Raw genomic sequence first — 22,925 nt, 5'->3', positions numbered from 1 at the left:
TAGTGACCATTTCCCAATGGAGATAAGGTTTCTGAGAATCTTATTTTTGAAGTTATGGGAGTATTGGGGTGCGGGTACATCTAATTGCTTGGAGTTCATCTCTTTTGCATTAACTAATCTTAAGGCTAAAAACTTGCCTGCATTTTAATACCCATCTATATTTGTGAAAACGTACACAAACTTAAGACGTACCACATATAGAGTGAAAACTGCATCAATGACTAGGCCATAGCACCTAAGGATAAGAATGAACTGTGAGGAATGATTCATTTCAGATTGTAAAGAGTTTTTTACTTATACCTGAAGCAGCCCTCCTCTCCCCATGCCCCTTATAACTTTTCAAATTCAAATGTGGATTGTGTGGGTTGTTTTTTCTCTCCCAGAAGTAATTTCTAAAATAAGAGAGCTTGACAAATTAGATTAGATGCTGTTTCTAAGGTATTGTGTTTAATTAGTAGCCAAATGAGTAGATGAACTCTCAAGTTGAATGAGCACTTCACTCTTCCTCCGGCACGTTAAGTCACTCCATTACTCCCCCATTTGTTAAAACACCTTGAATATATTCAGCTTCTTTTGAAGCCCATAAGAGATGCAGATATTTTGCTAGTGTTTTAAATATCCTATGGGCTTCTGTCTCTTTACTCTACATGGGGTTTTAAGAAGTTTTAAAGTGCTGTATCTCTGGGGACCAGGGTGAAATTTCCCCTTTGCATGGGCTGGCTACCACTTTGCTAATACATAATTTCCACTTCTTTTTGCACATTTTGGTTAAATACAGTCAGCCTGCTGGAGCTTCTAAATGTCCCTGAACTCTCAGCAGACCACCTTGGTTAAAGCAGCTGACTTTGATTGCTAAATGGTTCTGACTTACTGCAAAGCTATCACTGTTTGCTTGGAAACTTAAGAATTTGTACATGCAGCTTTGAGGAATTTATGTTGCTATTGTAGGAGGGCAGGGCATCATAACCTGCTAATTGCTATGGCTGTAAGTTAATGGGGGATGTAATTTGACTTGTACAATGGGAAAATATTTTTTGTGGCAAGAGCAGTGTTATTTTTCCTTGACAGTTTTATTAAACAACAACAGTCTTGTTGGTCTCCCTTTGTGCTCACTGGAGTTGCTTTAGTTGCTCTGTCTGACCTTGACCAGGATTCTTGGTCTTGCTAGCTTTGTTAAGTTTTACCTGTACCCCTTAATTGTCTAATCCCTTTTTCCTGTGTGTCCCTGAATTCTTGAGAACAACTTATGATAGTGATGTAAGGTGTTCGTTAAGGGTACATGTATTTTTTCCTGGTTTTGATTAGCTTTAATGCCCCTCTAGACATGCAGATATGGCATGGTGGGATCTGATGCATGACCCACACACTCATGTTTCCTGCCATGACACATGGATGTGGCAGGAGGTGTGATTGTGGGCTTACACATCAGATCCCATCACACCTTACTACTGGTGCAAGGGGAGCCTGGGATCATGATTCCAGTCCTGGCTCCCCCTGCACTGGCCAGTAGCAGGCTCCTGTGGTTGGGAGCCTCTTGAACTGATGGTGGGGGCACACCATGCACTCCAGCAGTTGGGAGTCCCATCAGCTGACCCAGGTTCCCAGCCATGGGGTGCATGGTGCATCCCTACAGCTGGGTGTCCTCAGTGGAAGGGGCTCTAAGACACAGGGGTGAACCTGGCCACACATTGAGTTAATGGCATAAGAATCAGTCAGAAAGTTACATTGCACACTTTGATTGGAGTAACTTTTTGGCTTTTTCCTCACTTAATCATGCTATTAACTGGCTGAATATGTGGCTGGGTTACGACTTAAGATATAATTGACTGATTAATCACTCCTTAAGTTTAATGTGTTGCAGGGGTCTCAGCTAGTTAGAGCCAACCATATGCTAGGGCCAGAACTTCTAGAAGAGATCAGATCCTATTTTGGTTATATTTTAAAGTTTCCAGTATATTGGGAATTGAGCTCTTTTGAAAACATGTACATGTAGTTTGTTTAGGTGCCTAAACTGTTCCTGTAAACCAGGGTTGCCAGCTGTGTTCGTAAAGTTATGGACAATCCAAAACCCCTTAATCATAAAGTCCATAATGATATGTTGATGTCAGTAAAATGTATGGACTGTTGGCAACCCTGCTTCTGCTGCTGTTACCCACTTGGACCTTTGCTAATGGAAACACTTAGCTATGTCACTTGGGAGATGGGACTCCTCATTGCACCCTCATGTGAGGAGCGGGTAGGCAAAGGCAGACCTGACTGGCAGGGAGCAAGCATGTCCAGTTACAGGGGGTAGGGTTTGAAGTGTCCCTGTCCTGCACTCAAGTCCCCCAAAGTAGGATGGGGCTACCCTAAAGCAGCAAGCCCTGGTCTGTTTTGCACCCCTGCATTGCATAAGCTCTCAGGCATCTTGAGCCTGGGGTTCTCTCTCTGGAATTGGGCTCAGGCACTAGCTCCTTTTGCTGTAGAAGGTGGCTGTCTACATTTTGGTGGAATGGGGCTCGTTCCTTTGGTCTGCCCATATTGCAACAGCTGCAGGGCAGCCTGGGTCAGAGACAAGGTGCTGGAAGAGCACAGAGGCAACACTGGGCTCCTATACATGTTTGCTCTGAAGTGGTGGAAATTTAGCTGGAGCATGGAAATTAATGTGCTTTGGCAGCCTTCCGCGTCACATGTATCGGCACATCTCTATGCTGAAAACATGGCGGCAAGGCAAATAAAACACTTTTGATGAGCTTTAGTTCAAAGCACCCCACCACCATTTTTTCAGCACAGGGATGCTGATGCATGTGACATGCAGGTGCTTTTAATTGAAGCAACTCACTAATTAAAGCACCGGGTGCTGCATCCCACAGCATGTGTAAAAATGCCCTCTAAATTTTATTTGGCTTATAAGGTGCAAATCTACCCTGCCTAATGGTGAAGCATCCACAGTATTTAGAGAGCACACCAAAGAATTTTTAATCTTTCTGAAAGATCTACAGCAGTTGCTTCTGTGACTGCATAATGGAAGAGCCATTCCCCTTAGGGACCCTCCAGTCCGCTGTAAGTGCTAATGATCAATTTTCAGAGAAATTTCCCCCTGCCCCCAAGGTAAAAATACCTTCTGAGATTTTATTTCAAGACTTTTTTTATAAACTTACTGAGTCGTCATAAAATACACTGACAATGCTGGAACATTGTGTTCCATTTCATTTTTGAACTTACAGAAAAAGTTGTAATGGTTGATGAGTCTTCAGCATAGGAGCTGATGTGACTAGCACTAAAAAATTCTAAGAACTCCAGGATAAAGCAGAAATGTTGAGCAAAGTAGGATTCTTTGGTCTCCTAGAAGTTTCTTCTAAGAATTTTCATAATTTTATATGGGTATATTTCATAAAAAAGGAATAATAGCTTGAACATTCCTGGTAGAAGTTGCAGCGTATCTCTTACACTAGTTTCAAGTGCTTTTTGACTTGTTTAAATACAAGGTTAATCCATAGCTCTTGATGAACTGACTCGTGTGTGTGAATCTCTTATATTCCAGGAGAGTTCATATAAGGCTTACTGTTGAAACTTGTACATCATCAAGTCCTGTCCATAAGCAGGTATGTTTTGATTTAAACAAGCTATGCATCTCATAAGTTTCCACTTTTGTCTGCTGAATAGAAAGTAAAACATCTTCATGTGATGACATAGGCTTTTGGACTCATCTCCTTAAGACTATGTATTACTGTGAGAAATTTTGCTGCATGTGGTGCATGGGCTGGACTGGCCATGCATGCTGTATGCAATACAGGAGGCCAGTATGCGGTGTATGGTGCATGAGGTGGCCCGCCAGACTGGCCCTGCATACTGGCTCCAGTGTAGCCTGGTCCAGATGGCCCTAGAGCCAGCATACAGGGCTGGTCTAGTGGGATACCGCTTGCCGCCCAAACCCGGCAAGTAATGGTTAATACAATTCTGCTTTTTGACAGGAACTTACTGTGCGTGTTACAGATGATGCAGATCCGCTATTTTTGTATTCTCTTGTAATTGAGGAAGAAGACTTTCAGAGGTAAATATTTCTTTGATTCCGCCCCCCCCCCCCCCGCATCCCTTAAGGCTGAACAGGACTTGGTGTTTATGTTGTAAATATTGTTGTGAAATATTTTCTGCTGTTTTTGCCTCCCCCGATAGGCTGTAGGCAGGCAAGATTCTTTGAGTAGATGTGATATCTTTTAGTAGACCAACTGAGTAGTTGGAAAAAAGCTCTTAACAAGCTTTCAGGCACAGTCACCCTTCTTCAGGGAGTCTCTGCTGATCTGAGACTCCCAAGGAGGTTTTTATATAAGTATAATTTTTTTATACAAGTATAAGCCTATATAGAGAGGTTTATATAGGCTGTATAAACCTTTGCAGGTCATATGAAAGCTGCAGTGTTGTGGCATTTAAATGCCACAGGATGGGGAGAGACCTTAGGTCATTATGTCCAGTCACCTGCTATCATTGGACACTGTCACACAACCTTGCATAAACTGATCAAACTCCCATCTTAAGGCAGTTGAGTTTCTTGCCCCATTGCTGCAATTTGGAATTTTGTGACCTCCCTTCTTTGATCTTCAGGAATCTTTTCCTAATATCCAGCCTAGGCTTATTCATGGTCCGTTTGTACTCATTTATTCTGGGGCAGTAGAACCTGAATAATTTCTAGAATCAGGTTCTTTTATTTATGCAAAGATGAGGATTTTTGAACCAACCAGGGGTATTGGACAGCCACAGCAGGTAGCTTCATGGCACCACCGAGGTGTTCCAGCTGATAGATGCAGCATCCTTTGAAGTAAAAGCTGCAGCACAGTTAGTTTTGCAGGACTGCTATGGTGCTTTGGCTGCATGTAAAAGCATCAAGCTTTGAAGTAATCGCTATAGCAAATGGCTGTATGACTCCGTCTACAGTTTGCAGTCTGCTATGAATTAAGCAGGCTGGCTGTGCACCATATGGCTCTGAACGTGCCAACATTATCCTTTTGCCTAAATAGTGTTTTTTGGTTTTTTGTTTTTTTTTCCTGCTTCGTGGCTCCCCCCTCCCCCATACACTTGTATATGGTAGCAATCGCATTCCATTTTGGCCTTTGCTAGTGTAAATCCAGATTTCTTGGTCTTGTGAGATGGCCTCTCTATTTCTCTTTTCATCCTAGTAGCCTCTCTTTGTACTGAACCATGTTTTGAGTTAATCTTTCATGAACATGGGTGACCGCATTAATATCTACCTTTCTCTACTGAAAACACACTTTCTGCTATGGCCAAGGATTGCAGTTGCCTCCTGTTGGTCATTCACAGTCATCCTATATTTGTTCTATTCTGTCACTTTCATTAGATGAGATCCTAATTTATGGCAGAAATTCATATTGGTTATGAAGTGTATAACTTTGCATTCTGTCCTTTGAAATGCCATCCATTTCTGTTGTTTCAGTTCTCAAGAAGTGTTGTAATGCCTGTACTCCTGTGACTTGATATTGTGACATGGGCTGAGCACTCCTGTAGCCTATCTGCACTGCTTACTTGCCAAGTCCTGGCACATATGTTATGGGAGTAAGGATGAAGGGAGGGGAATTATGGATGTTACCTTAAAGGTCTTCCTCATCCCCCCCCCCCAGTGTTTTGTTTTAGTCCTCTCTATTGATGATCTCAATTTTTTTCTGATGGAATTGGTAATCTCATCAAAAAAAAATTCTTAGCATGCTCTGACTGATTGTCCACTAGATGATCCCAAAAACTAACCCTTAAGGAATTCCACAATTAATTTCTCTCTAGCCCAGTGGTTTTTTTCCCCCTTACAATACAGGTGGTAGTTGCCTCCCTTTTTAAGCAGTTATGTTACAATTCTTGTACTAATACCTATCTTTTCTACTTGAATGAGTACGATGTGTAAATGGCAGTGCAACATATTAAAGGCTGTTGATTTAAAAACAAAAATGAAGTGGGTTTGACGTTGGCTTCTGTTCTGAAAGGTTTATTTTTGTTTGTTTGTTTTTTGCATCTTGGGCGCACACATTAGGAAATCAAGCAATGATCCTGTTCGCCTTTGTTAACCAATGTAAAACTTCTATGAGAGCATTATGTTAATGTAGTAAACTGTAGTCCTTGTTAAATATAGTTCATCATGAATTAATGATGTCTGTTCCATTTTTCACTTTATGCTCTTGAGAGAGTCTTGCAAACTCTGAATTGTCCTCACAGAGTGCCTGAAGGCTTTATGCACATGTTCTTGCTGTCTCAGTGCTGAAAGTGAATGGCTGGTAGCTTTTTTTTTAAAATTATTATTCTGTCTTGTTTGATTTGTTCCCCACTCCCACCTCCTGAATCAAATACCAATTTTGAATGGATACTTTAACTAAAAGGTTTTTTTGTTTGTTTGGGTTTTTTTTGGTTCATTTTCAATGAGATGCTTGTTTCATTAACCTCCAGAGAAGCATCATCATGGACAAAAATGGTCCAGTTAAGGGAAATGGATAATGACAAAACTTGCTCTCTTTGAATAATGCAGTAAAACACTGCTCCCACTTGGATAGGTTAAGTGTTTTACAGACTGACACTGTTTCAGGTATGATATTGTTCTCTTTGACTGTTCTTTACCATGAATGTCCTTTTGTTCCCTCTCACAGTTTAAAGAGCCAGCAAGGACTGCTAGTGGAGTTTTCAGCTTTTCCACAGAAATTCATTGATTTGTTAGAACGGTGCATTTTGGAACAAGAAAAACAAGTCCCTCGGTAAGACCAGGTTCATTATTTTGTTAGAATTCACCTCCTGAAAAGAGCATTCGATTTAAAGAAAAAAAAAAATCCTTACTGGTAACAGCATTTTAGTGACTAGCCCAACAATTCATAGATCATCTGTAGATGGTAGGATGTCATGGTGATAAAATCTTCAGAAATGTCAGAGCAGTTCCTGTGCCTGTAGCCCCATGTTTGAGGAGTTTAACTCTGGTAAGAAAGCCATGTACATATCTCTCAGAGAGAAATTATTATTGTTCTACCAGTAACTAAAGAAATACATTTTCTATCCTGACAATACCACCATTCTCTGTATTACTCAAGCCTGCAATATAGGGGTCAGTTGTCTCATCTGTCTTCACTGCCTCATGTCCAAATTTTGTGAGACTCTATTTATTTTTTTGACTTTGAAAAGATTGGTCCTTTTCTTAGTCATGTCTTTTGGTATCTTGCCATATCACTTTCCTTTATGACACATCTTTCTTTCTGGCCTTCCTGAACTTGACATTGCCTTCCACAGTCACTACAAAATACTGCAGCTAAAACCATCTTCCTTGTTTTTGGTTTGATCACATGTGCTGTTTACAGATGTGGAGGTGGGTGCGGGGAGGAAAACAGTGCTTTATTTTAAGCTCAGTGTGGGGATGCAATGCATCCTTGTTTTTTCTATTGTTAGCTCAACATGTGTATAGCTCAGGCACTTCAGCGAGGCTTTTTGGAGTTTTTATCTAATAGCCGATTGTCAGCTATTAGATAAAAGCATCAAAAGGCCCGGCTGAAGTGTCCAGTCTATACAGATGCTGAAGAGCTGGGTCAAACTAACTTGCTGCCTCTTCTGGTAGAACGCTGTTTTTGGGTTTGGGGTTTTTTTTTTCCATGTCTCTCGGTGCCCATTATTACCTACTTTCAACCCTTCTTCCTCTCTGCCATTCTCTATTATATGTAAATAGTTCTAACCTATTGAATTCAATAGGCAGCAATTTTTAATATTTACCTTTTTTTGTTATGACTAGGTTTTTAATTCAACTGGTAACATCTCCTGTTCTGGACTGCATGACAACATGTTTAAATATAGTGGAAACCAATCCATTCAAGCATCTTACTCATTTGTCTCTAAAGCTTTTGCCAGGAAGTGACAGTGACATCAAAAAATATCTTGCCCTCTGCATTCAGAATTTAAAGGTATGATTTAAATCCTCACTTATTAGGCAATGACTGCTATCGGCAAGACCAATAATAAAATCTAAGTTCCTGATCCCCACAAGTGCTGGGGAAGTTCATCCTTACTTCCATGAAGAGCCACATAGACTTGTGCTAGTTGATACAATAACTAATTCTTACACTTACATTAAATATACACATTATCAATTTATTTTAAGTGTTTGGGCCTGAGTTTATTTTCATTGCAGAAGTCTGGTGATTCAGGAGAGTTGCTCTTGGCTTTTTTACTAGTTTAAAGATGGGAGTTCGGTCCAGTGTCTGTTAGGTATATTGAGGATGAAATTCCAGTATTTTAACTGGCTATGTATGTACTGGTTTATGCTTGAAAAAAATAAGAAATAACAGTGGAATTTTTCCATAGGCCTGCCTGGTCTAACCAAAATTTTAGCGCATAATTTAGTAGTTTCAAAACTACTGAAAACAACTGAGATGGTGAATTTGGTAGAGTTGATTCATAAGAGCTAAACCTCACAAGTCTTCTTTTTCTTGAATCCTGTCTCTTACCTGTATGATGATCCAATTAAAAACAAATCCTAGATAAATAGAGGTTTGTGCTGTGACAGCAAATAGCCTCCTTTCCAAATCAGGGTCCTCCTTTCCAAATCAGGGTCAGTACACATGGATGATGTACACAGTATGCCAACCCTTTGGGGGGGCTGTTTTTTCTTTTCTCTCTGCTGCTTTAAAGAAAAAGAATCTTTAAATGGAATGTGAACCTCATGACCTTACCTTTTAAGTATCTTGCAAATAATTGCTAATCAGGTTAACTGGAAATTGCATATAATGAGTTCTTCTGCCTTAAAAGAAATTGCAGGAAAGATGTAAAAGGCATGTATATGAAAGACAAAGAATACTCGAGTGCCTGACTGACAGATTTATCCTTCTATATCAAATCCATTAAAAGATTTTATGCAAATTTTAAATTTTCTCCCTTTGTTTTTCTAGACATACAGCGCTTATTTTTTTTTCCACTGTTTTGATTCATACAATAATTGCTTTACAGCAAGCATAGTGAAGTAAAACAAAAGGTTTTTTTGCTAGCAAGCTAGAAGGAAGCCACCTAGTTAATGTATAATATCATCATTGATCGCAGTAGTTGTATATGGGGAGAGGTTCATGTATCAGCAAATAATTGTAGATGTAAATGCTAGGGATGTGCGAAGCGGGCAGTATTCGGTTTGGATTCAGCCCAATTCGGGGGACAGGGATTCGATTTTCTGATTTGGATCACTGTCCTGATTCAATTCAGCTGAATCCAGATCTGAAGATTGAATTCTGATTCAGAGAATCAGTGATTCGGCCACAGACACAGCTTTACATGTTTTTGTTTTGAGGCTTTTTTTCCTACAGACCTTGAGGTACTAAGCATGGGTTGTGAATGCTGAGATGGTGGGGCAGGTGGAGCATCCCATGGGAGTGTGGGTGCTCAGCAGGGGACCCTGCCCATTTCCCCCGACTCAGCGACTGGCTGCAGGGGGACACTGGGTGTCCCCCAGACCCAGGAGGCACCAGTTGTTGAGCCGGGGGGCCAGGGGGTTCCCCTCGCACTTGGCCCCACAGCACTCGGCTCTACAGAAGTACTTCCAGTCTACTTCTGGGTCCACCACTAAGTGTGCTGGGAACACCCCCCCCCCCCGGCACTCACATGGGACACTCCACTTCAGTATTCATGAGCTGCACCTGGTACCTCGAGGTATGTAGAAATGGATATAAAGCTGTGTCTATGGCCAAATTGTCAAATTGAATTCAGGTTGATTCGGAGAGATTAATGGGTCTCTTGATTTTGATTCAGAGATTTGGCCGCCAAATCAGCGACCAAAACTTCGCACAGCCCTAATAAATGCCTAATTGTGGCATATTATATTTCAAATAGTCTAACGGTTGGGGGGGTGTTTCTTAACAGGAAGAAAATAGTAGATTGGAGGACCAATTGCACAAATCTGAAGCAGGATTTTCAAAAAGATTAATTGTAACACAGCAGGTATGAAACATCCCTTAATAAATAAAAAATTAACCTTGAAGCTGTGGGGCTAAACCTACGCCAGATTCATGTTAAAAATATAACTCCTACACAAACAGAAATCAGCATGTGGTATTTTTAGGCTTTGGCAGAAAAAAGTAAGGACCTGGATAAACTGCAAAATGAATGGACAGCACAGACTACTTCACTGACTAACAAGTACACCCAGGAAATCACAGCAGAAAAGGAAAAAGTGCTGCAAGTAAGTAGAAGTACTTCTTGATAGCTCATGAGAAGCAGCATCTACGTGGCTTACATACAGAATATTGCATACCTGTAGAATGAGTAGTGCTTGACTTCTGAAGGAATTGTTTCCTCTTTCTGAAAAAAGCATTTCTCTGAGTGATGGTAAAATATTTAAATGTTGAATTGTAATACTGCCTGTGGCTTTCATGAGTGTGACACGTTTTTCTTTTCACTAGCTTTTAAGTCGCTTATAAACTGCTGCCTGTATAGTGTATTTACATGACTTTACTAATATCCTTGTTTTTCTATTTAAGATTCAAACACAGTATCAGCTTCAGCAAGAACAACAAAAGAGAGAGATAGAAGCAACTTACAACAAAAGAGTACATCACTTAGAAGTCAGGGTATCTGAATTAGAAACGGTTAATAAGGACCTTACAGAGAGAAAATACAAGTCTGAATCTTGTATACGGGAGTTGAAATCTAAACTTTCAGGACTTGAAGAGGTATGGTAGATAGTTGGTCATTTTAATTTTTTTTGTTCTTGTTACAAAGAACATATATTTTGGGGGGTTTTTTACATAATGATACAAATTGTGAATATGCCTACATTTGAAGAGCAAATACTTCTGACATTTAGTCCTAAACACTACCAGACTATTGAAGCATCAGCTAAATGATATTACTGATGTATGAGGAGGTCAGATTGCCACAGGTCACAATGTCTTGACCAAAAATTTCTTACAGTGAGGTCAGAACCTTTAAATAGTGTTTTCAGACTTCTGGACACTAAACTGTGCACCATGGATAGATAGTGGGGGACACTAACATGCCTCCAGTGCCTAAGGACCCTGTGCTGGCAGTAAATTGAGATAACCAGATAAACAATGGGCATAGAATCCTAGAAAATTAGGATTGGAGGGGACTCAGGAGGTCATTTAGTCCTAATGCCTGCTCAAGGCAGGATTGTCCCCAGTGAGATCATCTCAGCCAGTGCTTTGTTCAACCTCGCCTTAAACATCCAAGGATGGAGATTCTACCGCCTCTATAGGCAGCCCATTCCCATGCTTTATCACCTTCCTTGTGAGTTTTTTTTTTTTTCTTCCTAATATCCAACCTAAACCTCCCTTACTGCAACTTTAAGACCATTGCTCCTTGTTCTGCAATCTGCCACCACTAAGAACAATCTAGTTCCATCTTTAGAATTACCCTTTAGGTACTTAAAGGCTGCTATCAATTCCTTTCACAGTCTTCTCTTCTGCAGACTGAATAAACCCAGTTCCCTTAGCCTCTCCTTTAGAAGTCATCTGCCCCAGCCCCCAAAACATTTTTGTTGCCTTCCACTTGACTCTCTTCAACTTGTTCACATCCTTTCTGTAGTTGGGGGCCCAAAACTGGACACAACACTCCAAATGTGGCCTCACCAGTGCAGAATAGAGTGGAATAATTACTTGCCTTGATCTGCAAGCATTTGCTTGCCCATTGAGATTGAGGAGTATGGAAAAACCCTGAGGAGCCCTGCCAGTATGACCTTCAGCATGTAAGCAAGATGAACTCAGCATGAATCTTTTCAGAGGTACCATCTTGGAGACCTTGTCTAACCCAGTATTATCACATCTTTGGTGTAAATTGATGTACCTTGGTTTCTCAGTGTAGCTGTGCCAGCTCATAAAAGCTGAGAACCTGGTTCTTTTAGTGACTTTTAGGATGAGGTCTATAGGCTCCTTTTTGAAAACCCCCAACCTAAGGTAATGTCAGAATTACTTTGGATCTATACAAGTCCTGCATGTACAAGGAAAAAAAGAAATCAATGTATCATGTTAATTTCCAGGAAAAATAATTCCCAGTTTAAATACAGTTGATATGGAAATCTTTCCTCTGGAGCACGTGGATGCTGTGCAATTACTGATCCATAATTGTATATTTGTTTCTCAATTATGCAAATTTCTGCACTCTGGCTGAGGGAGATCTGATTTGCATAATTACTGTATAGCTATCGCTTTTGCTGATTTAACATCCAGCAATTATCTGAATCCCCCTCCTGTAACTGGCTATTGTTCTGAGTGCCCCACTGTAAGTCCATATTAAACCCCTTTTGCCTCAACAGTGACCATTGCTTCATCTATACCCAGTTCCTAAATGCCATTTAAGAAAAAATGCTTGAGGAGGGAGGATGATATAGCCTTTATGACAGTTGGACATGTTTTTTAGGTTGATAGACTGATAGCTACCCAAGTTTTTCAAAGATTCTGGACCTACGTTGCTTATAAGAAGTGGGATTGTCATTTGCATGTTTTAAAACACTTAAGAAAACGTATTTCCAGACAAACTACTATTAAACAAGACTAGAAATAAATCGATATATGATCAAGTCAACAAGCTAATTTGTATTTCTGAATTGAGCTTATACTACCAAATTGGCTAAATTTATCAAAGTGATAGCAAAATAATCAAGTCTTATAAAGGCTAAGGTTTCAAGGAAGGTAGCTGGATTTATAACCAAATGGGCACCTAACTAAACTTTTTTATCAGTTAATCAAATCTACAACCTCAAGCTGTTTTAGTCTAAATGTTGTACCCAAATTTTACCTTTTTTGAGTTCTGAAATTTTTAAATCTGAGAGCCTATTGTATATCTTCCTCCTCAGGTGTAAAACTGTGTGTGGTGACTGCCCCACACTTTCTCCCCTCCTGCCCCCCACCCCAAAGACGGACTATAATGCAGACCTTAACAGTACAGCCTTGATGAGCAGAAATTTTGTCAATGTGTAGTCACTAGCTATGGCCGGTGATAGTCTAAAAAATTCCCAGGACTTAAAAACATATACCATGCTCTAATGAGTACTGTAACAAAACAACAATTAAGGCTACTTTAAAATCTGGAAACTTATTAGCATCTTCCCTGTTGTGACCATTTTGGGTGCTTGGTAGCTTCTGCGTGGGCATCTGCACACATTGTACATAAAATTGCATTTTTACTTTTTGCTACTTAAAGAGGAAAGTGCAGCATGCCGGCCTTGCCATGTGGGTAGGCTGCATAGCAAAAGCTGACTGCACTACAATAAGCTTGCTGTGTAGGAGAGATGGCGAAGCAGCCTGAGAATAAGTGCTGCAAGCAGCTGGGTTAGGCTACAGTAGAGAAGGGCAGGCTGGTCATAAGGGGAAGCTGGGGAGCCATGTGATAGGAAGGGGTGGGACATTGGGGTACATAAGCCCAACGCCTGATGCCAAGCAGATGGTCTGGCCTTGTGTGCTCCAGGGAGAGGAGCCCTTGAGAGAAGGGTTACAAGAGGTAGCACCCAAGCCATCCAAGAGATCAGGGATGAGAGCTCGAAAGGAAGTATAGCTTGCGGGTGATAGCCCAGAGTAGAGGAGACCTAGTTTGTGAAACAGCTTGTTTGTGTTCATGTTGTGATTTAAGCCTGATACTGGAGGACTGGGTTGTGGCCACTGGCAATGTGTAGGGGTGCACACAGGTGCATGTGCATCCCAAGATTGACCATACACCCCCTAGAAGCGCCAGCCATGAAACCAGAAGTGCTGGCAGAAGTGCACTTCTGGTTTCACCACTGGTGGTTCTGAGGTCAGCAGAGGTGGTTCAAGCGCCTACATTGAACACCTTCAGGAGTAAATTGGATGCTTATCTTGCTGGGATCCTATGACCCCAGCTGACTTCCTGCCCTTTTGGGCAGGGGGCTGGACTTGATGATCTCCCGAGGTCCCTTCCAGCCCTAATGTCTATGAAATCTATGAAACAGAGTCCTGCCAGGGGCTGGCCATGCTCCCCTCAGCTCAGCTCCCTGCAAAAAGGGAAAGGAGGGCTGCTGTAGCCCCCCCCCAGCTTCTAGCCTGAGCCACTGCAGGCACATGCCCGAATTTTTCCTCAGTCAAGAGAGAATGTCTGTCCAGTTTCAAACCAGTTCAGCCTAGCCAGGTTAGACTAACCTGCAAAGATTGAATCAATTCAGGCTCAGCTTTTTGAGTGTCTGTCCCTAGCCCAGGCCTCTAATCATGTGCATGGCCCTCCTTTGAACTCTCTTGAGCTTCTCCACATCCTTTTTGAATTGTGCAGCCCAAAACTGGACGCAGTACTCCAGCTGCGGCCTCACTAAGGCCGAGTACAAGGGGAGAATGACGTCCTGGGATTTGCTCGAGAAGCATCTATGGATGCACGCCAGCATTTTGGTCGCTTTACTAGCCGCAGCATCGCATTGGAGGCTCATGTTCATCTTGTGGTCAATGATGACCCCCAAGTCTTTTTCTTCTGTAGTGCTAACCAACGTAGCACTGCCGAGCCTATAAGGGTGCTGCAGGTTTTTCCTCCCAAGGTGGAGAACCTTGCATTTTTCGGTGTTAAACACCATCAGGTTCTCGTCTGCCCATTTGCTGAGCTTGTCCAGGTCAGCCTGGATCACCCGCCTATCTTCTGGCGTGGATGCTTTGCCCCAAAGTTTGGTGTCATCGGCGAACTTGGCCAGTCCACTCCTGACTCCAATGTCCACATCCTTAATGAATATGTTGAACAGTATGGGTCCCAGGACAGAGCCTTGAGGGACCCCACTGGTCACAAGACACCACGATGAGTGACTGCCATCAATCACAACCCTCTGGGTCCGACCACGAAGCCAATTTCCCAGCCAGCGGATCGTGGTGGAGCCAAAGCCACAACTGGGCAGTTTGGCCAAGAGGTGATCATGGGATACCAGATCAAAAGCTTTTTTGAAGTCAAGATATATGACATCAATCTCTTCTCCCTTGTCCAGGTGATAGGTCACCTGGTCATAGAAGGAAATGAGATTGGCCAAACAAGACCTACCCGCAACAAACCCGTGCTGGCTGTCCCTTAGAATGTTAGCCTGGGCCAGTCCCTCAAGGATGGCCTCCTTAATAAACTTTTCTAAGATCTTCCCCAGGATAGAAGTCAGGCTAATGGGCCTGTAGTTAGCCGGATCCACTCTCCTCCCTTTCTTGAAGATCGGCACCACATTGGCCTTCTTCCAGTCTTCGGGCACTACACCAGAGCACCAGGAGTTTTCAAAGATCTGTGCCAGGGGCTGGGCTATGACGCTCACCAGCTCCTTGAGTACCCTGGGGTGCAGGTTGTCAGGGCCAGCTGTTATTAGGGAGGTCTACTTCCATGGTCCCAGGATTTTCCCTGCTGGTTGCTCAAGGGGTGGGAGTGTTGCCATCCCCAGTTTGGGCTAGCACTCTGAGGCAAGGGGTGGAGGGGACAGTGCAATGCATGCATCTGTTGATGATATGGAGCTTTTCAATCTCCTTCCCTGCTTTGTCATACTGCCTGCAGCAAGCTAATGGGTAAGCAAGCCAGCTGAAGGCTGATAGTGATAACAGTCTTTATCACCCGATTAGCAAAACAATGGCCTCTCTCTTTTACTTCAGACTTATTAAATAGCTTACTGGCTGACCTGTTGATTAGCTTCAAATAGCCCTAAGCAGTCACTGTTCTGTCTGCCTGCCCCAGTGAAATTGGTGAGAGAGACGCATACACACAGACACCTCTTGGCATTAACTAGCATACCATATGCCTAGGGTACTTGGGGGCTGGGGTCTGTGCTGTGGGAGATGGGAGGGGGGATTTCCTGCTTAAGCAGCGGGGGGGGCGTGGAGGATAGAGCAGGGGGAAGCCAGACAGACTGCTGTGTCTGCAGTCTCTGCTGGAGCTTTATACTGCATTAGCTAGCATACCACGTGCTGGCTATGGTCCATACTATGGCAGAGAGGCTTAAGCAGTGAGTGGTGAGATGGTGGGGAGAGGGGGGCACAGGGAAGCCAGCAAACCCTTCTGTGCCTACAAGTCTGCCGGAGCTCTGGCCGGGGGGGAGGGGGAATGGGGAGCAGAGAGCCCAACCCAGCCCAGAGAGCATGCCGGGATGCTGGGGGAGTCTGGTTTAACTTAAGCCAACAAGGGGTCTGGGACAGACATTGCATAAATGCTTTGAGCTAAATCAGTTAAGTCTGATGCAACATTCAGCCAGGTTTATCTCAAACCAGTTTCGGCCATTTTCAAAGTGGTTTATGTAATAGAACAGATGTTCAGTGTACAGGTTTAAACCAGTTTCTGATCACTTTAATCAGTTTGTGTAATGTTTGTCCCTAGCCCTAGGGACCAGCTCATACAAAGAGAGGCTGAAGGACCCAAGCTGACTTGGGACCCTTCAGTCTGGAGACGAGAAGGCTCAGAGGGGACTTGGTGGCAGCCTATAAGTATATCAAGGGTGTACATCAGAGCCTGGAGGAGCATCTGTTCACCAAGGCCTCCCAGCGGAGGACAAGAAATAGTGGGCACAAGCTGATAGAAGATCACTTCAGACTAGACATAAGGAAAAACTTGTTTGCAAGTTGAGTACCAAGGGTTTGGAACAGGCTTCCCTCAGAAGTGGTCACCCACCCTGGCGATCTTCAAAAAGCATCTTGACGCCCATCTTTCTGGGGTCGTCTGATCCCTGCAGTCTTTCGTGCCCAAGTGCAGCGGAGTTGAACCTGATGATCTGCAAGGTCTCTTCTAGCCCCTAACAACTATGAAAGCTTTCAGATGTGATTTGTTACTTTGCCCTTCAGAAAGCTATGGAAGATAAATCTATTAAAATAATCTTTCCCTTCCCTTCCACTTCTGTTTTACCCTTGCTTTATGTAATACACCATGGTCCTTAGAGAAGGCTGGGTGATGAGGAGGAAGAAAACGAAGTTTTATGTGTTGCATTTATTGCCCCCCAATTTCTGATTATTTGTTTCTAGAAACTTCCATTTCAGGTGGGTAGGAGGAGATTGAGGAAAACTGCTCTGACTGTGAAAGCACGTTCTTAGTAAATAGCTTTTGAATTCTATGTGAAAATGGTCAGTATTTTTTAATTAAAATATTATCTAAAGATTTTGTTCAGTTAAAAGACTTTTAGGGACTAGCTTTCGTCTATGCCTGTCCGAATGTCATAGCATATTATGCACACCATTACCTTTGCATGTGAGGTTGCGCTTACCCACAGCTGCATGTTATATAGGTTATGGTGATTCTTTTGTCCTCATCTGTTTAATTATATTGAACATTTGCTTAAGGTTCTGATGATCATAGTCCCCAGGGTTTTGGACTGTGAAGGGTAAACTTCACTATCGCATAATTGCAACAGCATTCACTTAGCAGCCTTAAGAATATGTTAGTGAGCAGCTGCTCTTGCACTAAACAGCACTTCTAGAAATTGTTAGCACTAGCAAAGCATGGTGAGAGAGGGGTGAGGGGAGTTAGGGAAATGTCCAGGTGTTCCAGCCCTATGGCTGGAGCAGTCCCCAGATGCCTCCAAAGTGAGCTCCCCTCCTCCCTACTGATCTGCAGAGTGTGCAGAAAAGGGGGAGCAAGGGGAGGGCTAGCTTTCTGGGAATCATTGGTGACATTTAGGGTAAGGGGATCCTTCGAACAGTACCTGTGCTCCCCAGTCCTGCCCTAGTTCTGTTTGAAAGGGGTGGGGGGGAAGTCTCCAGGGATCCTGCAGCGTGGGGGGCAACTCTGGTTGGTGAACCCCAGCCCTGCAGGTACCTGGCTGTTCCTGGAGCCCATGGCCACAACACTGCTTCCTGCTGGTGTTGGGGAACTTGTGCTTTAGCAGCCATGGCTGCACAGTGATGGGACTAGGGGGGAACCTGCTTTCAAGCCAGAACACCAGGCAGGCAATAGCCCCTGGGTCCAGGGCAGCGTCGTTGACTGCCTGCTCCTGTCCAACTGGGATTGGGCTGAGGCGGCAGTAGTGTTAGCCCATCCTGCCACGAGCTCAGGGTACCTATCAGAAAACCAGCAACTTTTTCCCTCTCTCCCTGCCCCTTGGGAAAGGGGGGGGAACACTTTGATTTCCCAAGAAGCTTCTCTTTTGAAGTAGCTAACAGTTTGTGGCAGAATCACTATCTTGTCTTGTCGCACAATTCTCGGATGCCTTTGGTTTTTGTGTTGGGGAAAGGGGTGTATTTCCTGACACACACATAATGCTTGTCTGTGGCCTGTGTGACATTCAGGTTAGAGAGCTTCAATTTCTAGTGCTCATGAGACTCTGCTTACCCTTAATTTAGTATTTTGAAATCTCCATGCTGTGCTATAGATAACAGTGCACCCAAATGAGAAACCCAATACTTATATTGTGCGGTCTTTTAAGGTAGAATGGTAACACCACATATAATAAGACGGCAAGGTCAGTGCTTATGAAGGTCATAGCAACGCTTCTTCCATTCAGAAAAATGTTTGTTCTGAGTCTCCTTGCTACCAACCCCCACATTGCATGAGATGTTCAAGGCACCACATTTTTACCTGCTATTTAATTTAGTTCTTTTAATTTGGTGCTATTATATACTATTAGCAAGAGTAGTAGATTTCCATTACAGTGAATTGAACAGGATGTTATCTCTGTAGTTATTATGCATGCCATATGTACAATTATTCCACTTAGTTTAAATTTTAATTGAGCAGAAAGAGACTTGTTTGCAATTAGTAAGAAAATCTTTTTTTTCCCTTTTCACAAGCATTTACTTGTCCAAGAAGCAAAACTAACCAAAAGAATGTGACAATATAGATTACAGTTATTCTGAAGCTGATATAGAAGAACTGTCATTTGCAGAGGAATCAAGAACTTGTCTGGGTTTTTATTTGCGGTGGGGGCCAGGGAAGGGATCATTTGTTTGTTTTTTCCATTTTTGTAGAACAAAATTCACTCTGAATGAACTGGTTACTCCATAGGCAGTCCTTTTTATTTTAGAATATTTTGATCTTTGTTTACATGGTAAAAGGAGATTTAATAAGAAAATTACTGTTTTGAATTATAAATCATAGTTGCAGTATAATTTTTGTCATGGTTTGTTTGTTTGTTTGCTTTTTTACCTGCTTTCCAAATTGTATGCAATTTTCTCCAAGCTCTAGTCTACGCCCACAGCTTCCCTTAGCACAGTAGCAATATTGGCACTTTGCCAGTTTGCTATATTAACTTTGAATATGTCTACTTTTATGTGTCACCTCTTTACACAGAAGGGTCACAAGTGATGGTGCTTTTGACAGAAAGGCAAAAAGATGGTTTAATTAAACACAGAATGCAAAAGTTCTGAACAAATCTCTTTTTAATATGTATACACACCTAATAAAAAAAAGACAGACTTGACAAATGAAAACCAAATTTTAACAGCAATTTACAGCAAATAGCGGCAGCTAGTTCTTCAGCTGCAAAAACATCACATAATTGGGGATTGTTTAAAAAACAAAAAACCCCAAACAACACAACCTAACATCATTACTAGTGCAAAAGTATAACTTAAGAAAATACTATTTATTCGTGTAGCAGTAGAAACATCCAAAAAAACAGTGCTAGTTCCTAAGATCTTATAGTCAAAGTATAAATGTATTAATGCCTCAGAATGAAGTGAAACTTTCTTCAAGCATAAGGAATTTTTGCAAAGTACCCCCTGAGCCAGTGAGAGGAGGGTGTAAATGCACAAGTTTACTGTGGAATAATTGACTTTATTCTCTAATAAAATTGGAGATGATGGGATGAATGGGCTTACACTAGTGTATATCACACCACTCCAGAGTGAACTTACCCCTGCAGTTTCTTCACTAGTTTTCAGCTACAGCTCTCCAGTCCTCCAAAGGAACTGCTTTGGTTGCTCATCTTAAATTTCTTCCATAGTGCTGTAAAGCCAAAACTTATTGCCCTCTTCTGTTTTCTCGCTGTATTTTTTTAATTTAATAGGAATATCAGAGGATAAAACAAGAAGTTCTTTCTCTTCAAAGGGAAAATTCAACTCTTGATGCAGAGTGTCATGAGAAGGAAAAATTATTAAACCAGCTAAGGACACACATTGCTGTCCTGGAACAGGAAGTGAAGGATAAAGAGCAAGTAGTGATAAGAACCACAGATGTCTGTGAAAGTACTCAAGAACACAAGGTTGGGAATAGCAGCTCCTTTCTCAAAAACTCTTCCATATATATGTAACCTTGCACGTACTAGAGATGTTTCTCTTATGTTTAACTGTTAAGAGTAAGGCTTTGAAATGTCATAATAAATACGATTTTTGCTTTTTTTACATAACCCTGTTTTTGTTAGCATATGTCCGTCCACATGCAGGTGCATTGATACACCTCCTTAATATTTCAAAAGTTTCTTAAAGGAGAAGTAGAACTGTCAAGCACACAGTTTAAAATTCTGAAAACATTTTAAATACTTCAGGTTTAATTTTACTTTCTAAAATGAAAGTATATTTGAATTTGGTGCTCATGAAGGAATTGATTGCTCTGGAAATTGAAGTTCCCTTCATGGAGCAGGCAGCAGCAGTATTTTATATATTTCCATATGTGACCCTGCTAGTGTACCTTAACTTGGATACAGAGAACTTCTAAGATGACTTTTCATTGTCATGTCTTTGTATACTATTTTTACTCGATTCCAAGATGAGTTGTCTTTTCTCACCATTTATCATGGGGAAAACAAAGCTTCATCTTAGAATTGAGTATCACAGCAGGTAGCTGTAAGAAGCGGCTGTGCTGGGAGCCCAGCTGGGGCAGGGAAAGCATTAACAGCATGCAGATTTCCTGTTATCAGTATCTGTTCTTTCCCTCCCCTTCTTCCCCCCCCCCCCCCCAAAAAAAAAAAAAAAGCTGTGCAATTTGGGAGCCAGGCAGGGAAAGAGGAATCTTCAAGCTGCTGCTGTGATCTCCAGCCAGCTGGGCTTCCTACGGAACAGCCCCTCTCAGCTCTTGGCTGGAATCTGATTCAGCTGTAGCAGGCATGGGGGAGCTCCGGAGACTCTCCTGTCCCTTGCTGCAGAGAGCAGCTATGCAGGGAGCACTGCAATGTACAGACTCTTCCATCAAAACTGCTTCTGGCCAGCTGGGGAGGGGGACCAGGCAAGGAAGGAAAAATCTGAAATCTGCCGTAGGCTCCCTGAAGCTTGGGGCAAGAGTGGCTCTGGAGCCACCCCTGGGCTTAGATCAATGGGGAAAGTAATGAAAGGGGGAGATTAGGCAGATAGGCAAAGGGTGTGGGCAGGCTGCCTGCTTCCCCTCTTTTTGCTTCTACTTGTCCCTGTGCTGCAGCTTTCCTGCAGCATCAGGGAGAAGGATGAAATTTAAGACAACTCTCCAATCATTAGATTCTGGAAGTGGAAAATTACAACAAATTTCAAAGTCATTTTGGATTTGGAAAAAATACAGGAAGTCACCCGCTTATTTTGAGATGGCCAGTAGGGATGCTATTCTGAGTAGGTCCCTTCTCGACTGGGCTGTCATCGGTTAACAGCACAGGCCTCGTGTGAATTTTATAAACCGGTACTCCTGTATAGCCTGTCAAGCGTCACTGCGTTTTAGTTAGTGACCTAGAAATAAAATGCTTTGTGTCCTGTTACTAATCCCCTGAGCCTTCCATTCATCAGTGTCACTAAGCTTCAGCTTTGGTTTATGCTGACACTGGCTAGTCATTAATCCAAAATTCCCTTTCAGAAAAAGTTGGAAGAGTCTCTGGAGAAGAAGCAGTTGCAAATTGGGAAGCTTGAAACAACTGTGAAGTCCATTTCTGAGGAACTTCTAAAAGTAAGACTCTTGCAAATGTTTTGTTCAGTATTATCTACCGTTTTTATCATTCATCGTATTTATTTTTATAGGCTAATGAAATTATCAAAAAGCTCCAGGGAGAGATGAAGAAATTAATGGAGAAGATGAAGTTAAAAAATGCAGTGACAATGCAACAGGAAAAAATACTAGGAGAGAGGGAGCAAATCCTGCAAAAGGAGAGGCTGGAGCTTAATAATGTGAAACAGGCTCTTCAGCAAAAAGAGGAAGAGGTAAAAAGCATAGAGTTTGGGACTTCTATTTCACGTAGAAAAATACAAAGAAGTTATTTAAAATGTACCTGTAGTGTGCAAGATTTTACCATAACTTCATAGAGGGCAGGTTATCATAGTTTTGAAACTTGCAACCTGTTTTATGGCTATCATATTGATTGTTATGGAGAAGAATGCATGATTAGGAACAATATTAGTTAGTATTAGCCCTGGCACACTTCTTTTTCTTGATGATAAGTTTTATTCTTGATATGCTCTTTGTGAAGATTTAAGCGGTTTGGGTTCACTTAGGCTTTTAAAACCATTATACTTTCTAGGCCTTAAACTTACAAGAGCAGCTGGACACCACTGTTCAGAAATTGGAGGAAAGTAAACAACTGCTGAAAACTAATGAGAATGGTAAGGAGTGTAAAGGCACATTTCAGATTTGAGGCTATATCTGCTCCTGGGGTTTTAATTCAGAACATTTGTATTCTGTACTCACTTCAGTTTTGTTTCACTGTTACGTTATGAGTTGAGACCACTTTCAAACTTGAGCTGAAAACTGGAAAAGGTAGATGTTGAATTTATGTGCATGTCTGTACATGAATTACTTTGGTTGTTTTGTTATGCTAGTGGAGCTATTCTAGACTTGCATTGAAACCAAAGACCAGAATCTAGAACAAAACCTTTAACTTGAAGGTTTTAAGAGTAAATACTTGTGGAAAGAAAAGTATACTAAGACCCTTACAGTTAATAAAACCTAGTAAAACAAGACACCTTCATAACGAGCTTAACTGATCACTCCCAACCTCACTGAAGACGCTGCTCTTGGGAAATACAGAACACTTGATTTCAGTGGGAGTTGACTACTTGCTACCTCGCGCTAGGTGCTCAGCCCTGCATGAAAGGTTCCAATTTAATTGACATCTTTTGAATCAGCCTGGATTTAGATTTTCACATTCATGAATA

The 22,925-nt window shown here is 42.0% G+C and overlaps 1 protein-coding gene across 3 annotated transcripts in view; it reads left to right on the top strand.

Annotated features, from left to right (window-relative positions):
• Positions 1–22,925, top strand: part of LOC149868435 (spindle assembly abnormal protein 6 homolog) — a 51,278-nt gene that overhangs the window by 8,863 nt on the left and 19,490 nt on the right. For 2 of the 3 annotated variants that reach the window (XM_090038572.1, XM_090038570.1), the window contains exons 2-12: positions 3,524–3,584; positions 3,954–4,033; positions 6,621–6,725; positions 7,742–7,910; positions 9,853–9,930; positions 10,052–10,171; positions 10,470–10,661; positions 19,889–20,083; positions 21,634–21,723; positions 21,795–21,974; positions 22,292–22,373. In XM_090038572.1, the coding sequence (XP_089894698.1) occupies positions 3,524–3,584; positions 3,954–4,033; positions 6,621–6,725; positions 7,742–7,910; positions 9,853–9,930; positions 10,052–10,171; positions 10,470–10,661; positions 19,889–20,083; positions 21,634–21,723; positions 21,795–21,974; positions 22,292–22,373 (1,352 nt within the window). The remainder of the gene's footprint in view (positions 1–3,523; positions 3,585–3,953; positions 4,034–6,620; positions 6,726–7,741; positions 7,911–9,852; positions 9,931–10,051; positions 10,172–10,469; positions 10,662–19,888; positions 20,084–21,633; positions 21,724–21,794; positions 21,975–22,291; positions 22,374–22,925) is intronic. The other variant, XM_090038571.1, reaches the window with a different exon arrangement.

This window comes from Crocodylus siamensis, chromosome 3, assembly GCF_052110815.1.
Source record: "Crocodylus siamensis isolate JL-2025a chromosome 3, ASM5211081v1, whole genome shotgun sequence".
NCBI classification, from domain to species: domain Eukaryota; kingdom Metazoa; phylum Chordata; order Crocodylia; family Crocodylidae; genus Crocodylus; species Crocodylus siamensis.
This window is presented reverse-complemented; position numbering and strand designations above follow the sequence as displayed.